Source organism: Misgurnus anguillicaudatus, chromosome 2 (assembly GCF_027580225.2).
Source record: "Misgurnus anguillicaudatus chromosome 2, ASM2758022v2, whole genome shotgun sequence".
Classification (NCBI taxonomy): Eukaryota; Metazoa; Chordata; class Actinopteri; order Cypriniformes; family Cobitidae; genus Misgurnus; species Misgurnus anguillicaudatus.
In genome coordinates this window covers 44248005-44264194 of record NC_073338.2, presented here as the reverse complement: position 1 = coordinate 44264194, position 16190 = coordinate 44248005, and the positions used below count along the sequence as shown (strand labels likewise).

Here is a 16190-nt window from a genome sequence, read left to right as displayed (position 1 = left end):
GTATTCCGTAGTATTTATTATAGTAAATGAGTGAACTCTATAGTACTGTAGTATACTTTAATTTTACGAAATAAGGTTCAAAATCACAATAGCAGGGTAAGAATTGAATGTAGTTTATTATAGTAAATATTTAGGTATACTACATTACTGTTAATGTTGGTGGTCTCAGACCTTTGGACCTGACTGCAATCCAGTGATGATATATTAATAACCCTGATGTTCAGTATGTAAACTCCATACAAAATTAACCTTGGTAACATTTTTTATTAGTAGTAAAACCATAGTAACCATATACTGTACAAATGGCTCACTAAAGTAAAATATTTTAACCATGATATAAGGCTACACGCTCAGAAATAAAGGCACAAAATCTGTCACTATGGTACCTTTTAAAAAGGTACACCATTGTACCTAAATTAGTACCTCAAAGGTACATGCAGATACTTCAAAGGTGCATATTGGTACTTCAAAGGTACATATAGGGTACTGTCCCAGTGACTGCTTTTGTATCTTTATGTCTGACAGTAGTAGTAGTAGCTAATGCAGTAATGTTTGCCAGGTCTGAAAAGTTTTTAAACTGTGTGCAATGTCCTTTTCTTTTCTCTGAAATGTTCATCATCTTAATGTGTTTTTAAATGTGCTAATAAGAAATGAACTTGAACTAAAACTACCTTAATACAAATGTGAATTAATACCACTCCTGCGCAAACAAAACATGGTAACTTACTACAATTTTGGTAGCTATATAATAAATAAACAACAAATACTACAATAGCTTTATGGTCAAAAATATTGTAGTACATTGATGCTTTTATTGGTGCAGACATCATTTTTGGTGTTAGCGCGTGTGATGCCCAAAGCGCACTAAGCTTTGAGACATCAACTAATCCAGGATTTTAGGACATCAGCTACGAGGAAAAATAGCAGTGATGTGCGATTTCACGGGTCTTTATGGATTATTTTTTCTGTGGAAATCCGCGAACCACGTGAGATGAGTGCACTGAAAGCGTCCCGACAGCGCGCGCACTCTCGCAGTTCTCGAGAAACGGTCGCGCGTTCGGATTCCTTCATGTAACCGCCAACTGTTTTCCTTACCCGCGTGTTTTCTTTCTTTTATTTTTCGTTTGCTCATTTTCATCACTCGCTATGGCTTGGCCGTGCATCAGCAGAGTCTGCTGCCTGGCCCGGTTCTGGAACCAGTTCGATAAATCGGATCTGTCCGTTCCGCTAACCATCCAGAACTACTCGGACATCGCGGAACAAGAGGTGCGATCCGTCGCCAAACTGGTTTCCGCGGAGCGAGCGCCAAGCGTTGACTTTTTAACGCAGGATCAGCGCGGTTCTCCCGCGGCGCGGGATGCTGTTGGAGTGCGTCGCCCGCAACGGGGACGGACGGAACCGAGTTACAAACCCCGAGACGAATACAGTCCCCCGGGTGTGCCTTTCACGAGCGTGACCCAGTATAAACAGGATTACAAACCCTGGCCCATCCCAAAGAAGGATAACTTTCCCTGGATCAGTAACGGCGGAAAGGGAGGCAGTGTGACGGATAGCCCGGTAAACGGGGTCGCCAACGGTACGACGCATCCGCGGGCGGAGCGGAGCGGGAGGCAGAGAGGAGGAGATCACATCAGCTCATACAGGTACTGATGATGATGATGATGGATGGAGGAGATGATGCTGTGCTTTTAGCACTTATGATGAACTCACAATCTCTTACACTACACTCCTAAAAATAAGGGTGCCAAAGGGTTGTGCGCAGTGACGCCACAGAAGAACCATTTTTGGTACACCATACAGGTTTATACTATCTTCCTTGAACAACATATATCCTAGTTAGGAAGGCTTTCTTAATGTCAGTTTTGCCATTGTTTAAGCAGCGTAAAAGGTTGAGGGTACGATCCCAGGAACACAATGATAAAATGTGTGCACTGTGTGCCAAATGCATAAATGTAACCAGTTTAGTGTATTTTAAACAGATTATATTTTATACAGTAGCCTATTGATATTATCATCATCAAACAATTTATATCATTAATTATATTTTATGAATCTCAAAAATCCCAAAATTGCAACTGGTTAACAAAAACACTTATTAGACAAAACTGAGAAGCTGATATTGAAGAGGATACAATAAATCGTCATATAGTTAAACACTTGCACAATAACACAAGCACACAAGTTTTATCAGATGTTATTTAAGCACAACTGATGTGCACGTAATGGTTGTGCATTGCAGTGATTTTAAGACGAAGTTGTGCATATTTTATATGACAGCTACCAAAATAAAGAAATCAAACACACATATATACAATGTTTTAAAGAATGACTAAATTATTGATATAAGGCAGTGGTTCTCAAACCTTTTGGCATGCGGTCCCCCTTTTGTAGGGCGCATCCCTTTGCGCCCCTTCATAAAATAATGCATTCCAAGCTTAGAAGTTGAATTAAACAAAACATTGCGGTGGTTTCCCAGATAGAGATTATCTTAAACCAGGACTAGGCCTCAGTTTAATTCGGAAATATAGCTAGTTTTAACAAACATGCCTTACTAAAAACATTACTTGTGTAATTTTGAGGCAAAACAAAGGGCACTGATGTATTTTAAGGAATGTCAGTGCAAGCTGTTTTCAGTTTGAACAGCTCTTAAGTTTATTTTAGTCTAGAACTAATCTAATCCCTGTCCGGGAAACTGGCCCATTAAATAATAAACAATGTAGTGCTCAGTGTTGGGCAAAGTTACTTTTAAAAGTAATGCATTACAATATTAAGTTACTCCCCAAAAAAGTAACTAATTGTGTTACTTAGTTACTTGTCATGGAAAGTAATGCTTACATTACTTTTAAAGGTGCAGTGTGTACATTTTAGCGCCATCTAGTGGTGAGGTTGCATATTGCAACCAACCGCTCCGTCCACTGCTCACCCATCGCTTTTGAAACGCATAGAGAAGCTACGATAGCCACCACCGGAAAGATGTCATCATCGAAGACAACTTAGTAAAAAAAGTTTGTCAGTTAAGGGCTTCTGTAGAAACATGGCGGAACAAAAAGGGCGACCTCCATGTAAGAGGACCCTCAGTGTATGTAGATAAAAACATCTCATTCTAAGGTAATAAAAAACATAACGGTTTATTATAAAAAGGTCTTTATACACCCCTAAAAATATAGTTTTGTATATTATTTTGCATTTCTGTCAAGAGATCCTTCTAAAAATTACACACTGCACCTTTAAGTTACTTTTGTGTTCTTACTTGGCTGAGGCTTGATCTCTTTCAGGCATTGTAGATGTTTTTGACTGAGAAGTTCTGCATTCAGAAATTGCATATTTCCATTGCAAAAATGTCAAGGTCTGGCCTGTCATCTCCGTTTCTGACTCAAACTGTTCCCGCTCAGGCGCCCACGCATATTTATTAAACTGAAAAGTAACTTGCATTACTTTTTTTAAAAAGTAACTCAAATATTAATATGCACATTTATAAAGTAATACGCTACTTTACTCGTTACTTCAGAAAAATGTGTTACCCCCAACATTGGTAGTGCTGTTGCTTAGTAGCTGGTTATTTTTCCAAGGTTTAATTACACAGAATTTATGACAAATTAATGTTTTTATAAAATGTAAAAAACTTGAGGGACCCCGGCACCATCTCGCACTCCCCAGTTTAAGAACTGATAACCGTGATAGCCAGACCTGTTTGCATTACTGTTTAGTTTTTAAAATGTATACGAGTAAAGCCTGTGCTTTTTTTAATCCTTTAAATATTAATCAGTTTTTAGTGGGATGGTTCCTGATTATACCCATTTCTGGCTGTCGTATATGGGTCAAAACGCAATACTGGTCCTAAATCAGATGCTCACCTTTTAGGTTGAAGTATATTCTCTCTCTCAAAATGCAACAAAAAATAACATAAAATAAAAATATTAAAATGTAAATGCAAAATTACATCTGGGCTCTTATTATATTAGAACAGGAATTAGTAAGATATTACCCCCATTTATTATGACAATCTATAAAAACAACAGTATTGCAATTTGGAAAAGCATCAGATTTATGTGTAATTTGAAATATGTTACCTTAAAGAGATGTTTCAAATCTGAAAAATAAAACGTTTACCTACTGCTTCGGTTTTACTGATTCATTTTTCTTGTTACCAAACAGGCCTACGCCAGTATTGCGTTTTGACCCAAATACTTTAGCACTCATGACTTTTAAGAGTTTATAATGTAATTGCTCCCCAGCCCTGAACATTTTGGATGTACAACAGCAATCAGCTGATGAGTTAATTTAGGTGTGTTTAATATGAGACACATCATTTAATCATTTTAATACAGGTTTGCTAAAGTAAATCTTTGTTAAGGGCACCTGTTGCTTTCATTTTGACAGCTGGCATTAGTTTAACCATCCCAAGGGTTCAACTCGCACACAATCCTGCCCTCCATCTTCTATTAAAATAATTTTACTACATAAATCAGCCTGTCAGCCCATTGTTCTTTAACACACTCTTTTTTAACCCTTCCCAAAATCATATCTCTGTGGTATTCTGTATATCTTTCGTAAAAACATTTTCTCTCTCTTTATGGTCAGACAAGAGTACCAGCCTTGGTCTGGAGCTCGGCCGTCAAAGCCTGCCCAGAAACGGCCCACCTCTCTGGGTACAGGGTCTGACGCTGCCCCGCCGGCGACCAGCTACCAGGCTGCCTTCAGCCCGGACGCACACAGACAGACAGACGGCGTACCGGAGACCGGCACGCATGCGGAGCAAAGCAGTCTATCAGAGAAAGCACACACACAGCGGGCGGAGGTCAGCAATAAACCAGAGGTAAGCGGATGCAGTGAGTGAAGAAGATCAAATCAGACAGCATGCTGATGGGACCAAAAGATCAACTGAGGGCAAAGATTCAAACCATGCTCAGCAGAATGATCAGTCAGTAAAAACTAGACTTACAAAAAAAAAGAACTTATTGGGGCGCTTTCCTGGACAGGGATAAGCGTAAACCAGGACTAGCCCTTAGTTTAATTAGGAAATATGACTAGTTTTAACAAACATGCCTTACTAAAAACATTACTTGGGAATTCTGAGGCAAAACAAAATATGTCAGTGCAAATAGGCTTTATGCCCAGCTGCACTACTTCCTGAACTTCAGCCAGCTCATTGTTTCCTGTCTGCCATTATTGGACAAACTGATTAATCCAGGTGTGCCTGACCTCAGTAGTCACAACAACAATAATCAGGCACACCTGGATTAATCAGTTTGTCCAATAATGGCAGACAGGAAATAAGGAGCTGGCTGAAGTTCAGGAAGTACTGCAGCTGGGCATAAAGCCTATTGTTTTCAGTTTGGAAAGCAATATTTAGTCCAGGAAACTGCCCCATTGTGTTCTCGTAGCTCAATTGGTAGAGCATTGCATAGGCCATGCACTGAAAAAAAACAAGTAGAATTTACTTAATTTTTAGTTTTAAATATTTTAAATATTTTAGTATAAGTAAATTTCACAAATAGGAAAATTAAGTAAATCTACTTAACTAAGCATCACTCTTCTGAACAATGGTAACTACAAAACTTAAAGTAGAAATGAAATACTTCTAAAACTCAAAGATAAATAAACATGAAACACTAAGAAGTCTTTCCTTGTAGTTAAAAACAGATAAAATAGCGTTTAATTTAAAATTTTACTCTCCAAATGCAGTTTCATGCATAGCATGTTGGGAAGTACAAGTCATATTTCTAACAAATCATTTATGTAGTTTTTAACACAAAACTATTTCCTTCTTTACACAAATTTAAGTGTATTATACACAATAAAATTAAGTTGAATTTACTCAATAATGTGTTCATTTAGAATTACTCAAATTCGTCACATTTTATGTTATTTTTAACTCAAATTTTGGTTAATATAAAATAAGAACTGTTACATAAAATAGAGTTTAGTCTTTTTATTTCTACTAAGGCACATAATAATTTTTTACATTGTGGGTTTGATCCCTAGGGAAGTGAACACACATGCATTGTAAGTCACTTTGAATAAAAGTGTCTGCCAAAGACATTTTTTATTACTATAATTAAAGTTGACATTTATGTCTTTGGCAGACACTTTTATCCAAAGTGACTTACAATGTATGCAGATACATTTTTTACTACTATTGAAGTCTACATTTAATCTACGGGTGTTTCAACAGCATATGTTTAACAATAAAGGATTAGTCAATTTTCTTAAAAAAATCATTTACTTTAGATAATAAACCACCATGTCATCCAAAATGTTGATGTCTTTCTTTGTTCAGTCGAGAAGAAATTATTTTTTTTAGGAAAACATCACAGGATTTTTTTCATTTTAATGGACTTTAAAGGTGCTCTAAGCGAATTCACGCATTTTAGACCATAAACATTTTTTTGTTACATACAGCAAACATCTCCTCACTATCTGCTTGCTACCTGACCGCTGATCAAACTGTAAAAAAACGCGATCTCTATAGACAGCCCAGGCTCCACAAACGGCAATAATAACACAGTGGCCAAACCTAGCACCACAAAACAAAACAAAGTGTTCCAGCCAATAAACGAGAAGAAGGATTTGGGGTGGGGGTTGGGCGCGTTCATGAAAGCACGGAAGGGAGAGGGAGGGGGAGGAGTTAGCTACTCTCCGTTTCTTTGAAAACAGTTCAAACATCAAGAAAAAGTGACGTCTCGTGGTTTCGCTTAGAGCGCCTTTAATGGACCACAACACTTAACAGTTTAAATGCAGTTTAAAATTGCAGTTTCAGCGGAGTTTCAAAGGATTCTAAATGATCCCAAACGAGGCATAAGGGTCTTATCTAGCGAAACGATTGTCATCTATGACAAGAAAAATAAAAATATATGCACTTTTAAACCACAACTTCTCGTTTATCGGTTGTCATCCTGTGACGCGCCATCATGACTTCGCGCAATACGTCATCACGTCAAGAGGTCACGGATGACGTATGCGAAACTACGCCCCAGTGTTTACAAGTGTGGAGAAAGAGGACCGAAGTTGTTGTATGAGGAATGATACTAATTGATGCCTTTGTGTCAGTTTATTGTTTAAAATGGTCTGCAAACATGCGTTTCATATATGTAACACGTGACCTTTCTATGTCACTACGCAATTACGTGAGGTCGCGCTGGGGCATCACAGGACCGCAGATAGACGAGAAGTTGTAGTTTAAAAGTGCATATTTTTTATTTTTCTTGTCAAAAATGACAATCGTTTCACTAGATAAGACCCTTATGCCTTGTTTGGGATTGTTTAGTCCTTTGAAACTCTGTTGAAACTGCAATTTTAAACTGCATTGAAACTGTTAAGTGTTGGGGTCCATTAAAATGAGAAAAATCTGAGGTGTTTTCCTCGGGAAACATAATTTCTTCTCGACTGAACAAAGAAAGACATCAACATTTTGGATGACATGGTGGTGAGTAATGGATTTTTTTTTAAGGAAATGGACTAATCCTAAGGGAATAATTTTGACAAAATTGACAATCCTGTCATTTACATATGCATTTGGCAGACCCTTTTATCCAAATCCACTATAATGTATAGATTTTTACCAGTATGTGTGTTCCCTGGCTTTTTTAAACCAATGATGTTTTTGTATAACTCCAGCACTGAGTTAAAAGCACTGTCTTACCCTCATGTTTACATTTGTTGATTATTTCTTGGAACACCCTTGCAGAATAAAAATAAATAAATAAATCACACAGCTTTTATCTATATAAAAAACGATTTACAGTGACCACAGCTGTCAGGCACTAACTGGTTAACAACAATTTCTATAGGTGGCGTCTACTGTAAATGCATTACTGTAAATGTATTTTCAGCATGCTGAGGGATGATAAGGTTAAATTTATTTAATTGACATCAGGCTCCTGATCTTTTGTTATTGTGTAATCTTGGCTGATCCTGCTCTTGTGGCCTGTTACAGGAATTTACTCTCTGTGTCCGGTCGATAACAATCAAAGACTTTTAAAGCAGTGTTAAATTGGTTTTGCACAGAAGCCAATAAAGGATGGAATAAATAAACAGGGTTCAATTGGTCCTAATTGTTTTCTGTGTAAACCAATGAGAAGAGAAACAAGTGGTTATGTCAAATGGCAAACCTGCTGGGATTTATTTGGTGAAAATTTATGGTGGTGCTCCTGGCATCAGGTTAAAATTGATCTGTGAATACAGACTGAGAAAATATCTCATTATTGAAATGGGCAGACGGTGTACAACTCGCTGAGGGTGGAAACTATGGTAATGGAGGACTATCAGTCAGTGGTCGTGGGCGGGTCTTTATCAGTGTGACATCACATTAACAAGTGAATTAAATCAGCTTGTCTAATGAGAGTGCTTTGGTTTAATGGGGAATAAATAGGAGTGATTGGATTTTTTTTAAATTGTAGGGTTGTTGTGTTCACACTGCCAACACACATTTATGTTGAAATAATGATCTTAATTTCTCCAAAACATCAAAAAGATTAAAACTGGAGCAAAAGTTTTGCTTTAGCATCCTGTGTCTCAGATATTTCTCCAGAGAAAAAGACCCAGAAATCTCACAAATGTCTTTGCCTTAGAGTTTTAAAAAACAATATCAAACTGAGCTCAGATTTGCCAAGTGTGCAATCAAGTGTCAATATTATTGAAGATTTCAATAATTACAATAAACAGTTTTCATAAAATTGACCCCAAATCCAAATAATTTTATATATACACTCTCTACAGCTCCATACTCTTAATACATTTTACATTTTTATTTCTCTTAAGCAATTTTAGGAAAAACATCTACGACTAAATTGATACTTACATTTAACACAAATCTCCTGAGCTATAAAAGAGCAATCACATTTTTCTCTGGGTAAGCTCACTGGATAGTGTTTAGTAACTAGTGCATTTGCATAACTAAGCCAGCTGGTATTATTTTAACAATCCCAAGGTTTTAACTCTCACACAATCCTGCCCTCCCTTTTTCCTCCATCTTTTGATTAAATTAATTTTACAAAAAATCTTAAATAAAAACCTGACACAGATAAAGATAACCAGCATTAAATCAGTATTAAAATGTTTATAGGTCCTTGAAAGTTTGTGAATCTGAGGGAAAAAATTCAAGGCCATGGAAAGCTTTTAAAAATATACATATATAGATTCAAGCACTTTCAATGACCTGTATCTATTTTATGCAAGAAGTTTTCTGGAAAAAAATCCATATTATTCTCTGTGTAGTGTAGGATAATATAAAATTTCTAGACTTTTTAAGCACACGTGCTAAACTGTACACTTTAAATGCTTTATATCTTCTGTCTGCGAATGTTGATTTATACCAAAATGCTTTTTTGCATAGTTGTGTTTGACACATAAAAACGTCTCTGGTTACGTATGGAACTGTTGTTCCCTGAGAAGGGAACGAGACGCTGCGTCTCCCTTGTCAAACTTCCTGTGTCCCTGTTACGCCGTCTTTGGCAATATTTCAGATAGCGATATACTTCCTGGCTCCCGCATCACCCTGTCTTTGTCTTTAAGCCTCACCATTGGTTGAATTTGATATACACATTCCAGACGCACTTACCCCTGGAAGCGTCCCCAAAGTGTCACCGCAGTGACGCAACGCGAGTTCCCTCGAAAGGGAACTGTAACAATGTATCTTAAAAGGAAACACAATGTAACCTTGCTCTCACCAGAAATGTGTCCTCACATTTAGTCCTTGAATTTGAGTGTATTGGACCTTGAAAGTCCTTGAAAGATCATTGAATTTGAAGTTAACTAAGGTGTGGGAACCCTGCATATGCAAATTATACTTGTGGTCCTTCAAAATGTTGGATTTACAGCACTGTGACTTTAGTATACCCACCAGTAAGTGCTGCACTTGTCAGGTGTTTTACTAATCTGAAAGCGCTTTAAGATCAAGGAGCTTTTACTAAAGCAATCAGCTGTGTAAAGAGAGACATCCTAAAATGAGTACTGCTGGTGTCTTGACGCTCAAGGAGTAAGTTAAAGGGATAGTTCACCCAAAAATGAAAAATCTGTCATCAATTACTCACTTTCATGTAGTTACAAACCTGTATGAATTTCTTTGTTCTGATAAACACAAAGGGAAGATATTTTAAGGAATGTTTGTAACCAAACCGATCATAGGCCCCATTCACTTACATAGTAAAATACTAAGAACTTTTAAGTGCTAAATACCTTGCATAAGCTTGCTACAGAGGCCATGTCTCAATTTCTACACCCCAGCTGTCTGTTCCTGACTGTCAGCAGTCTACAACATAAAACAGACAGAAGTCTGTGCAGACAATGTATTTTATACTATTTAGAAATGAGATAAAGGTAGGGTAAGTGATTTTTTTGAAAAGTGAGTCGGACCAAAAGTACCAAAAGTCCCTTGTAGCACATCAGCAGTAAGGTGCATGTCTACAAATGATTGTGGAGCATACAAGGTTCTAGCAAATACAGTTGAAAAAACTCAGGCAAGCAGGGTGGATCACACAGAAAGCGTTTATGGCAGTGGGAGGCACCTTTTTTAAATGGTTTTCTATGTTTATGCATGCCAAACACCTGCTGTGCCACCCGTTTTCCAGCGTCTGAAGTTGAAAAAGTGTCAACTCCAAGCGGAAAAGCGGCTCACCAAAGTTTCAAGAGCACTCACGCTTAATATTTGATTAAAGGAATAGTCTACTCATTTTCAAAATTAAAATATGTTATTACCTTAACTAAGAATTGTTGATACATCCCTCTATCATCTGTGTGCGTGCACGTAAGCGCTGGAGCGCGCTGCGACGCTTCGATAGCATTTAGCTTAGCCCCATTCATTCAATGGTACCATTTAGAGATAAAGTTAGAAGTGACCAAACACATCAACGTTTTTCCTATTCAAGACGAGCAGCTACACGAGCAAGTTTGGTGGTACAAAATAAAACGTAGCGCTTTTCTAAGCGGATTTAAAAGAGGAACTATATTTTATGGTGTAATAGCACTTTTGGGAGTGCTTCGACTCGCCTGAAAAGTCCGCTGCCCTTCTCACTCTCATAATGGGAGAGGGAGAGTGTTACTGCGCCGAGTCGAAGTACTCCCAAGAGTGCTGTTGCGCCATACAATATAGTTCCTCTTTTAAATCCGCTTAGAAAAGCGCTACGTTTTATTTTGTACCACCAAACTTGCTCGTATAACTACTCGTCTTAAATAGGAAAAACGTTGATGTGTTTGGTCGCTTCTGGCTTTGTCTCTGATTGGTGCCATTGAATGAATGGGGCTAAGCTGGGTTCTGTCGAAGTGTCGCGGCGCGCTCCGGCGCTTGCGTGCACGCGCGCGGATGGCGGAGGGATGTGTCGGCGGTTCTTAGTTGAGGTGATGGCATGGTTTGGTGTTGAAAATGAGTAGACTATTCCTTTAACAGGACAGCTGCCTCGGTGGTTGCCTAGCAATATTAAAAAAACGCACCATTAAAAATGCATTCTGTGTGATCAACCCCTTAGGCAACTGCAAGTCTTTGAGACTGCAACATGTGCATGCGCTCTATGTCTCCTGTTTCCAGGCGTTTGTCCGCAGCAACATTCTGAACTCTGCCTCTTGTGCCGGGTGTTGAACGGCGCTTTCCGCGTGACCATTTACACGTTAAATCACGCAGTACTAAAACAAAAATATTTGAGTAAGCCAAAAATGGGTTTTCTATGGCATTGCTGTGAAGAGCACCTAGAATGTTGTTCATAATGGAATACTTTCTTTTTACTTACTGAACAAAGCAGTAGTCTCCAGGTGTTCACTTCCTTCCCGCATATGGGATGCATATGGCATACTGCCCAGTGTAGATGCTGCATTTCTAGCAGTAGTTTAATGTTATACCAGCTGGAACATAACCTGAGATATGAAGAGTGAATTCTGGCTGAGGTTTCATGACTGAAGGTGTCAGGGTCTTATTTTAGATACGCTAAACAGAATGTGTGTGAGTGAGAGAGAAAAACAAATTGGTAGACCATAAATCTCATTTTCTTTTTACTTCACCGCTTGGCTCCTCACATAATACATTCCTCCTTTTCCACCCAGTGTCTAGGATTAGATATTTTCTTTCAGCGAGAAAGCGTCTGGGAGACAATAAGATAGAAAATGAAAAAGCAAAAGGCAGACAAAAAACTATTATTATTTATCCAAAATATTATGCAAAACTAGGATAAAGTGAGTTCCAAGTTATAGTACTTTGAAAACAGTATGGCATGGGTCCTTGGCTGTTTAAGTAAGGGATTATGTATAGGCAGCAGATTGTTATCTTTGCTTCATGTCAGGTCCTCATCATATCAAAGGGGCCTGTACATTATCCCGCTTTTTACATGCATTTTTAATGATTTTCACAAAGGTTTAGTGCCTTCCAGAAATTGTTCTTCTTTCAATATATAAACATACAATATATCAAATAAAAAAGGAATCAAATGAATCTTAATTTGTTCTCTTTTTATCACCTTTTAAATATGGGTAGGTTTCTTTTAAAATACCAAATTTTAAACAATAGATTTAAAAGATAATTGCATTTTTGTAAATTAATTTTTTTAGAGATCAGATTCAGAACGATAATCAAAACATACACAGTTTTTACTGTTGTTGAATCAGTTGATGCTTCAGTGTTTTATAAGTTGGGTAAGAGCGCCACCTAGTGGATAATAGTGAAAATATGGATTGGCATAAAAACTGAGATGGTCCTCACTGCAGAACACGATATCCAGGGGGCGAGGTTGGATCTAGATCCAACTCCTCCCACTTTATATACTTTGCTCCGCCAAATGAACCAGTATATTTGCGTTGTTGCAGTCTGCAATTAGTTGCAACCTGTGGTCACTAAACGTTTGCTCTTATCAATTTTTTAAGTGTACGTTTGATTAATAATATAGTCGAGAAAGATTAATAATTTAGTAAGTAATGATCACAGTTAGGTGTATGGAAAGGATTTATTTGCGACCTGGTTGGCTGTACATTATCCCACTTATTACACGGCCATTTCTATATGAGTGAATATAAAAACAAAATTTTATTTGATCTGTTATTAGGACTTTTTTTTTTAAAGTAAACCATCTAAGAGGGAAACCTGTTTCCTAATGGCTGTAAGCAAAGATGCTTGTTAAAACAAGTTCAAAGTCCATACAAGATAAACATTCAATTTATTAATTTCTAAATAACTTGGCATATATATATGTTAATAATTATGCATATTTATACTGTATACATTCATGGGTATTAAACTGCGCATGGTAAGATTACTCGTCGTAGTACCCGAAATGTTTTACTCCAAAACATTATAGCAAAAAAAAAACCTTACATTTCACCTTAAAGGCACTACTTTTATTGTAGTCATAAGTAAAGTTTGTTTTTCCTTCAAAAGAATTAATTTTATTTTGTTACGACTCAATGCAGAAATGGTAACGCAACAACAAGTGTATGACGTGTCTTACTGCAGACCAATCAAAACGCTGTGGGAAGAGATCTCTGGACCTGGATCCAACCCCGCACCCTGGATGTCGTGTTCTGCAGTGAGGTGCTATTGTAAAAACTGGTCATTAGCAGGGAAGTGTTTTCTCCTAATTAAATATTGATTTGAAATAATTTATTAGCTTATTTTTAACGAATGCATACCCGTTGGTTTTAATACAAGACATTCAAACGTCACGAACATGCTATTTGGTTTCATCATTTATAAATATAATGTCATATACATGTTAAAAAAAGACATTTTTTATTTATTTTTGTGTAATATTAAACTGTAGCTGTCAAAATGATTTGCAGCAGCCGGGCTACCGTGTGTTATCAGTTTTGAGTGCTTGTTATGTAAGGGATAATGTAGAGGCAGCCGGTAGTTATCGGGTCCTGATCACACTGTCGGGGCTTATTTACCCGATAACTACCGGCTGCCTCTACATTATCCCGCTTATTACACGGCTACTTGCCACATAAGAAAAAAAACTGGACATGAATATGAATTTGAAACATTTTATTGGCATATTTGTTTTAAATTAACATTTTTATCCTTCTGCGAAACTTTGCACAGATGCATAAAATTATCGCAATACCTTATTAAGATCCTCTGCTTCATACTTGTCTGTCTCCATTTTTTCTCTTTTAGCCAGTCTTTGAGAAGTTTTAATGCCCATTCTGTATTTTTGTGTGTGTTGGCTTCGTAGCTGTCATGCTCTATTTTGTCAAGTTCAGTCTCAGTCAGTAAGCTGTGTGTTTCTTGTCGTGGTTGTCCAGTGTTTGTCACAAGATGGCGCCAAACAGTAATCTTTATTGATCTTTATTGGCGCGGAGTGATTTTACTCGTACAAGTAGTACCGGGTATGCGTTATTACTTTGGAGCGGTTATTATTTGAAAAGAACGAACCTGCAAATGTCTCAACTGACCAATCAGAATCAAGCATTCCAGAGAGCCGTGTAATAAATAAAGAATAATTGACGGCGGGCCGTTGAATTATTTGAAAATAATGCACACCCAAGGTGGTAATGCAGCACGAGCCATTACATCACAGGTGCGCATTATTTTCAAATAATTCAAAGTACCGGAGTCAATTTTACCACGGTTACCACAGAAATTGCTCTGATGCTTATTTTAAGACATTTGACAGGTTAGGTGTGGGTTTATTTAAAAAATAATGCATACCTGTGGAACATAACTCAATTAATTAGAATAAAGCATTCAACAGCCACGTGGTATAACTGGAAATAACAAACCTGCAAATGTCGTGACTGGCCAATCAGAATCAAGCATTCCAACGAGCCGTGTAACGTTTTGTGTTTTTAGTAGACTTTTTGAAGTGTTCATCCTTTCATCTTCGGTTAGTATAGACCATTTCATCTGGCGCACGTGCGGTGACGCGATAAGCGTCTGGTCCGAACTTTACTTCTGGTTTCTGTTTGTTTATTGGTCTGACTAGTTGCTGAAACTGAACTCTTGAACAAATACCTTGTCGAAAATAACAAATGTTTTGGGTTCCGATGTAATCTACGTGTGCTTGTTATACAAAAAACTACTTTAAAAAAACTTTGTTGTTATTTATTCTAAGCTGAGTTTACCGGAAGTTGCGTGATGACAACGAAAGCCGCGTGTTTATGTTGGTACTGCTGAAACCGTCTATACTCTATATTTAGAATAGTGCCCATTTATGCAAGTCATCCAAACTGACCTTCAAATCAACATCAAATAGTTTTTTATTTGTGAGCAGAAAATCACATCTGCTCCTGACTCTAAAATTGTTTGATGATCTTAACTGAAATGTTTTGTGTGTTGCAGGAGCAGATGAAGACCAAGCTGTCACCAAACCCATCCGCCGTCTTTCAAAGCAAATCCAGGATCTTCAACATATGATCCATCAAGCTCCCCTCGCACACATTTAGTAGACAAGGAAATAATTCTAAATAGGAATGTTTAATGTTTGAAAATGTCTGCTCGGAGATTGATCTTTGATCCTTTGAATAGATAATCGAGGGGAAATAACTATTGATGAAGATGAAAAGCAACAGAGATTTTCTAAACCATTCCACAAAGGACATAAAACATTAAGAGGAAATTTGCTGGAACTTTACACCATGTAAAATCTATGCAAGAGAATGTATGCTCGAAATGTCAACCATCTATGAAAGTATATACTACACATCAGGGTTAAGACTTTGTGTGAAAGAAAGGGTGTGTGAAAGTGTGACGAAAAAAAAAATCTAATATTTGCATGTTTCTTAATCGTTTTATGAATTATTTGAATATGCAATGTTTAACAAAAGGAAGAAAACATTTAACGTTGTTACTTCATGCGAGTGTGTGTGTAATGTACATGCTTAGTTACATGTTATTTTGTATATGGGTGATTCTCACGAAAATTTGGTTTTAAAAATGTCACGCATGAAAATATAAAAATTGCTTGAAATTACTTTTTTCCCACCAGACATTGAAAAACAAAGTCTGGAGTAAATGGGAACAATAATTTAAAAACTTTTACTTATCACTTTTTGTAACATAATTTAAAAAATTAGTCCTAAAAAAGCTCATTACCGCAACAGTCAGAAAACATCAACACTGACATATTTTCAAAATGACATGACAAACCTGAAAGAACATAATTTGGAGATTCTGCACATGCATTTAAAATCAAAATATTATGCTTCTATTAATTAAATTAACATTTAATAAGCATCTGTTGTGGTAATGATAATCAAAATGTCGTGTAAGAATT

General features: G+C 37.1%; 1 protein-coding gene across 1 annotated transcript; it reads left to right on the top strand.

Moving 5' to 3' along the window:
• Positions 1-888: 888 nt before the first annotated feature.
• On the top strand, positions 889-15659 carry map6d1 (MAP6 domain containing 1). The gene is made up of 3 exons (XM_055203409.2): positions 889-1643; positions 4582-4816; positions 15257-15659. The coding sequence occupies exons 1-3, from the start codon at positions 1147-1149 to the stop codon at positions 15329-15331; spliced, it is 807 nt and encodes a 268-aa protein (XP_055059384.2). The 5' UTR covers positions 889-1146; the 3' UTR covers positions 15332-15659.
• Positions 15660-16190: the final 531 nt, after the last annotated feature.

Excerpts from the sequence above, each read along its gene's own strand:
- map6d1 (XM_055203409.2), top strand. The coding sequence starts at position 1,147 with ATGGCTTGGCCGTGCATCAGCAGAGTCTGCTGCCTGGCCCGGTTCTGG. Across the intron at positions 1,644-4,581 it reads GATCACATCAGCTCATACAG|ACAAGAGTACCAGCCTTGGT; the intron begins GTACTGATGATG and ends CTTTATGGTCAG. Across the intron at positions 4,817-15,256 it reads AGGTCAGCAATAAACCAGAG|GAGCAGATGAAGACCAAGCT; the intron begins GTAAGCGGATGC and ends TGTGTGTTGCAG.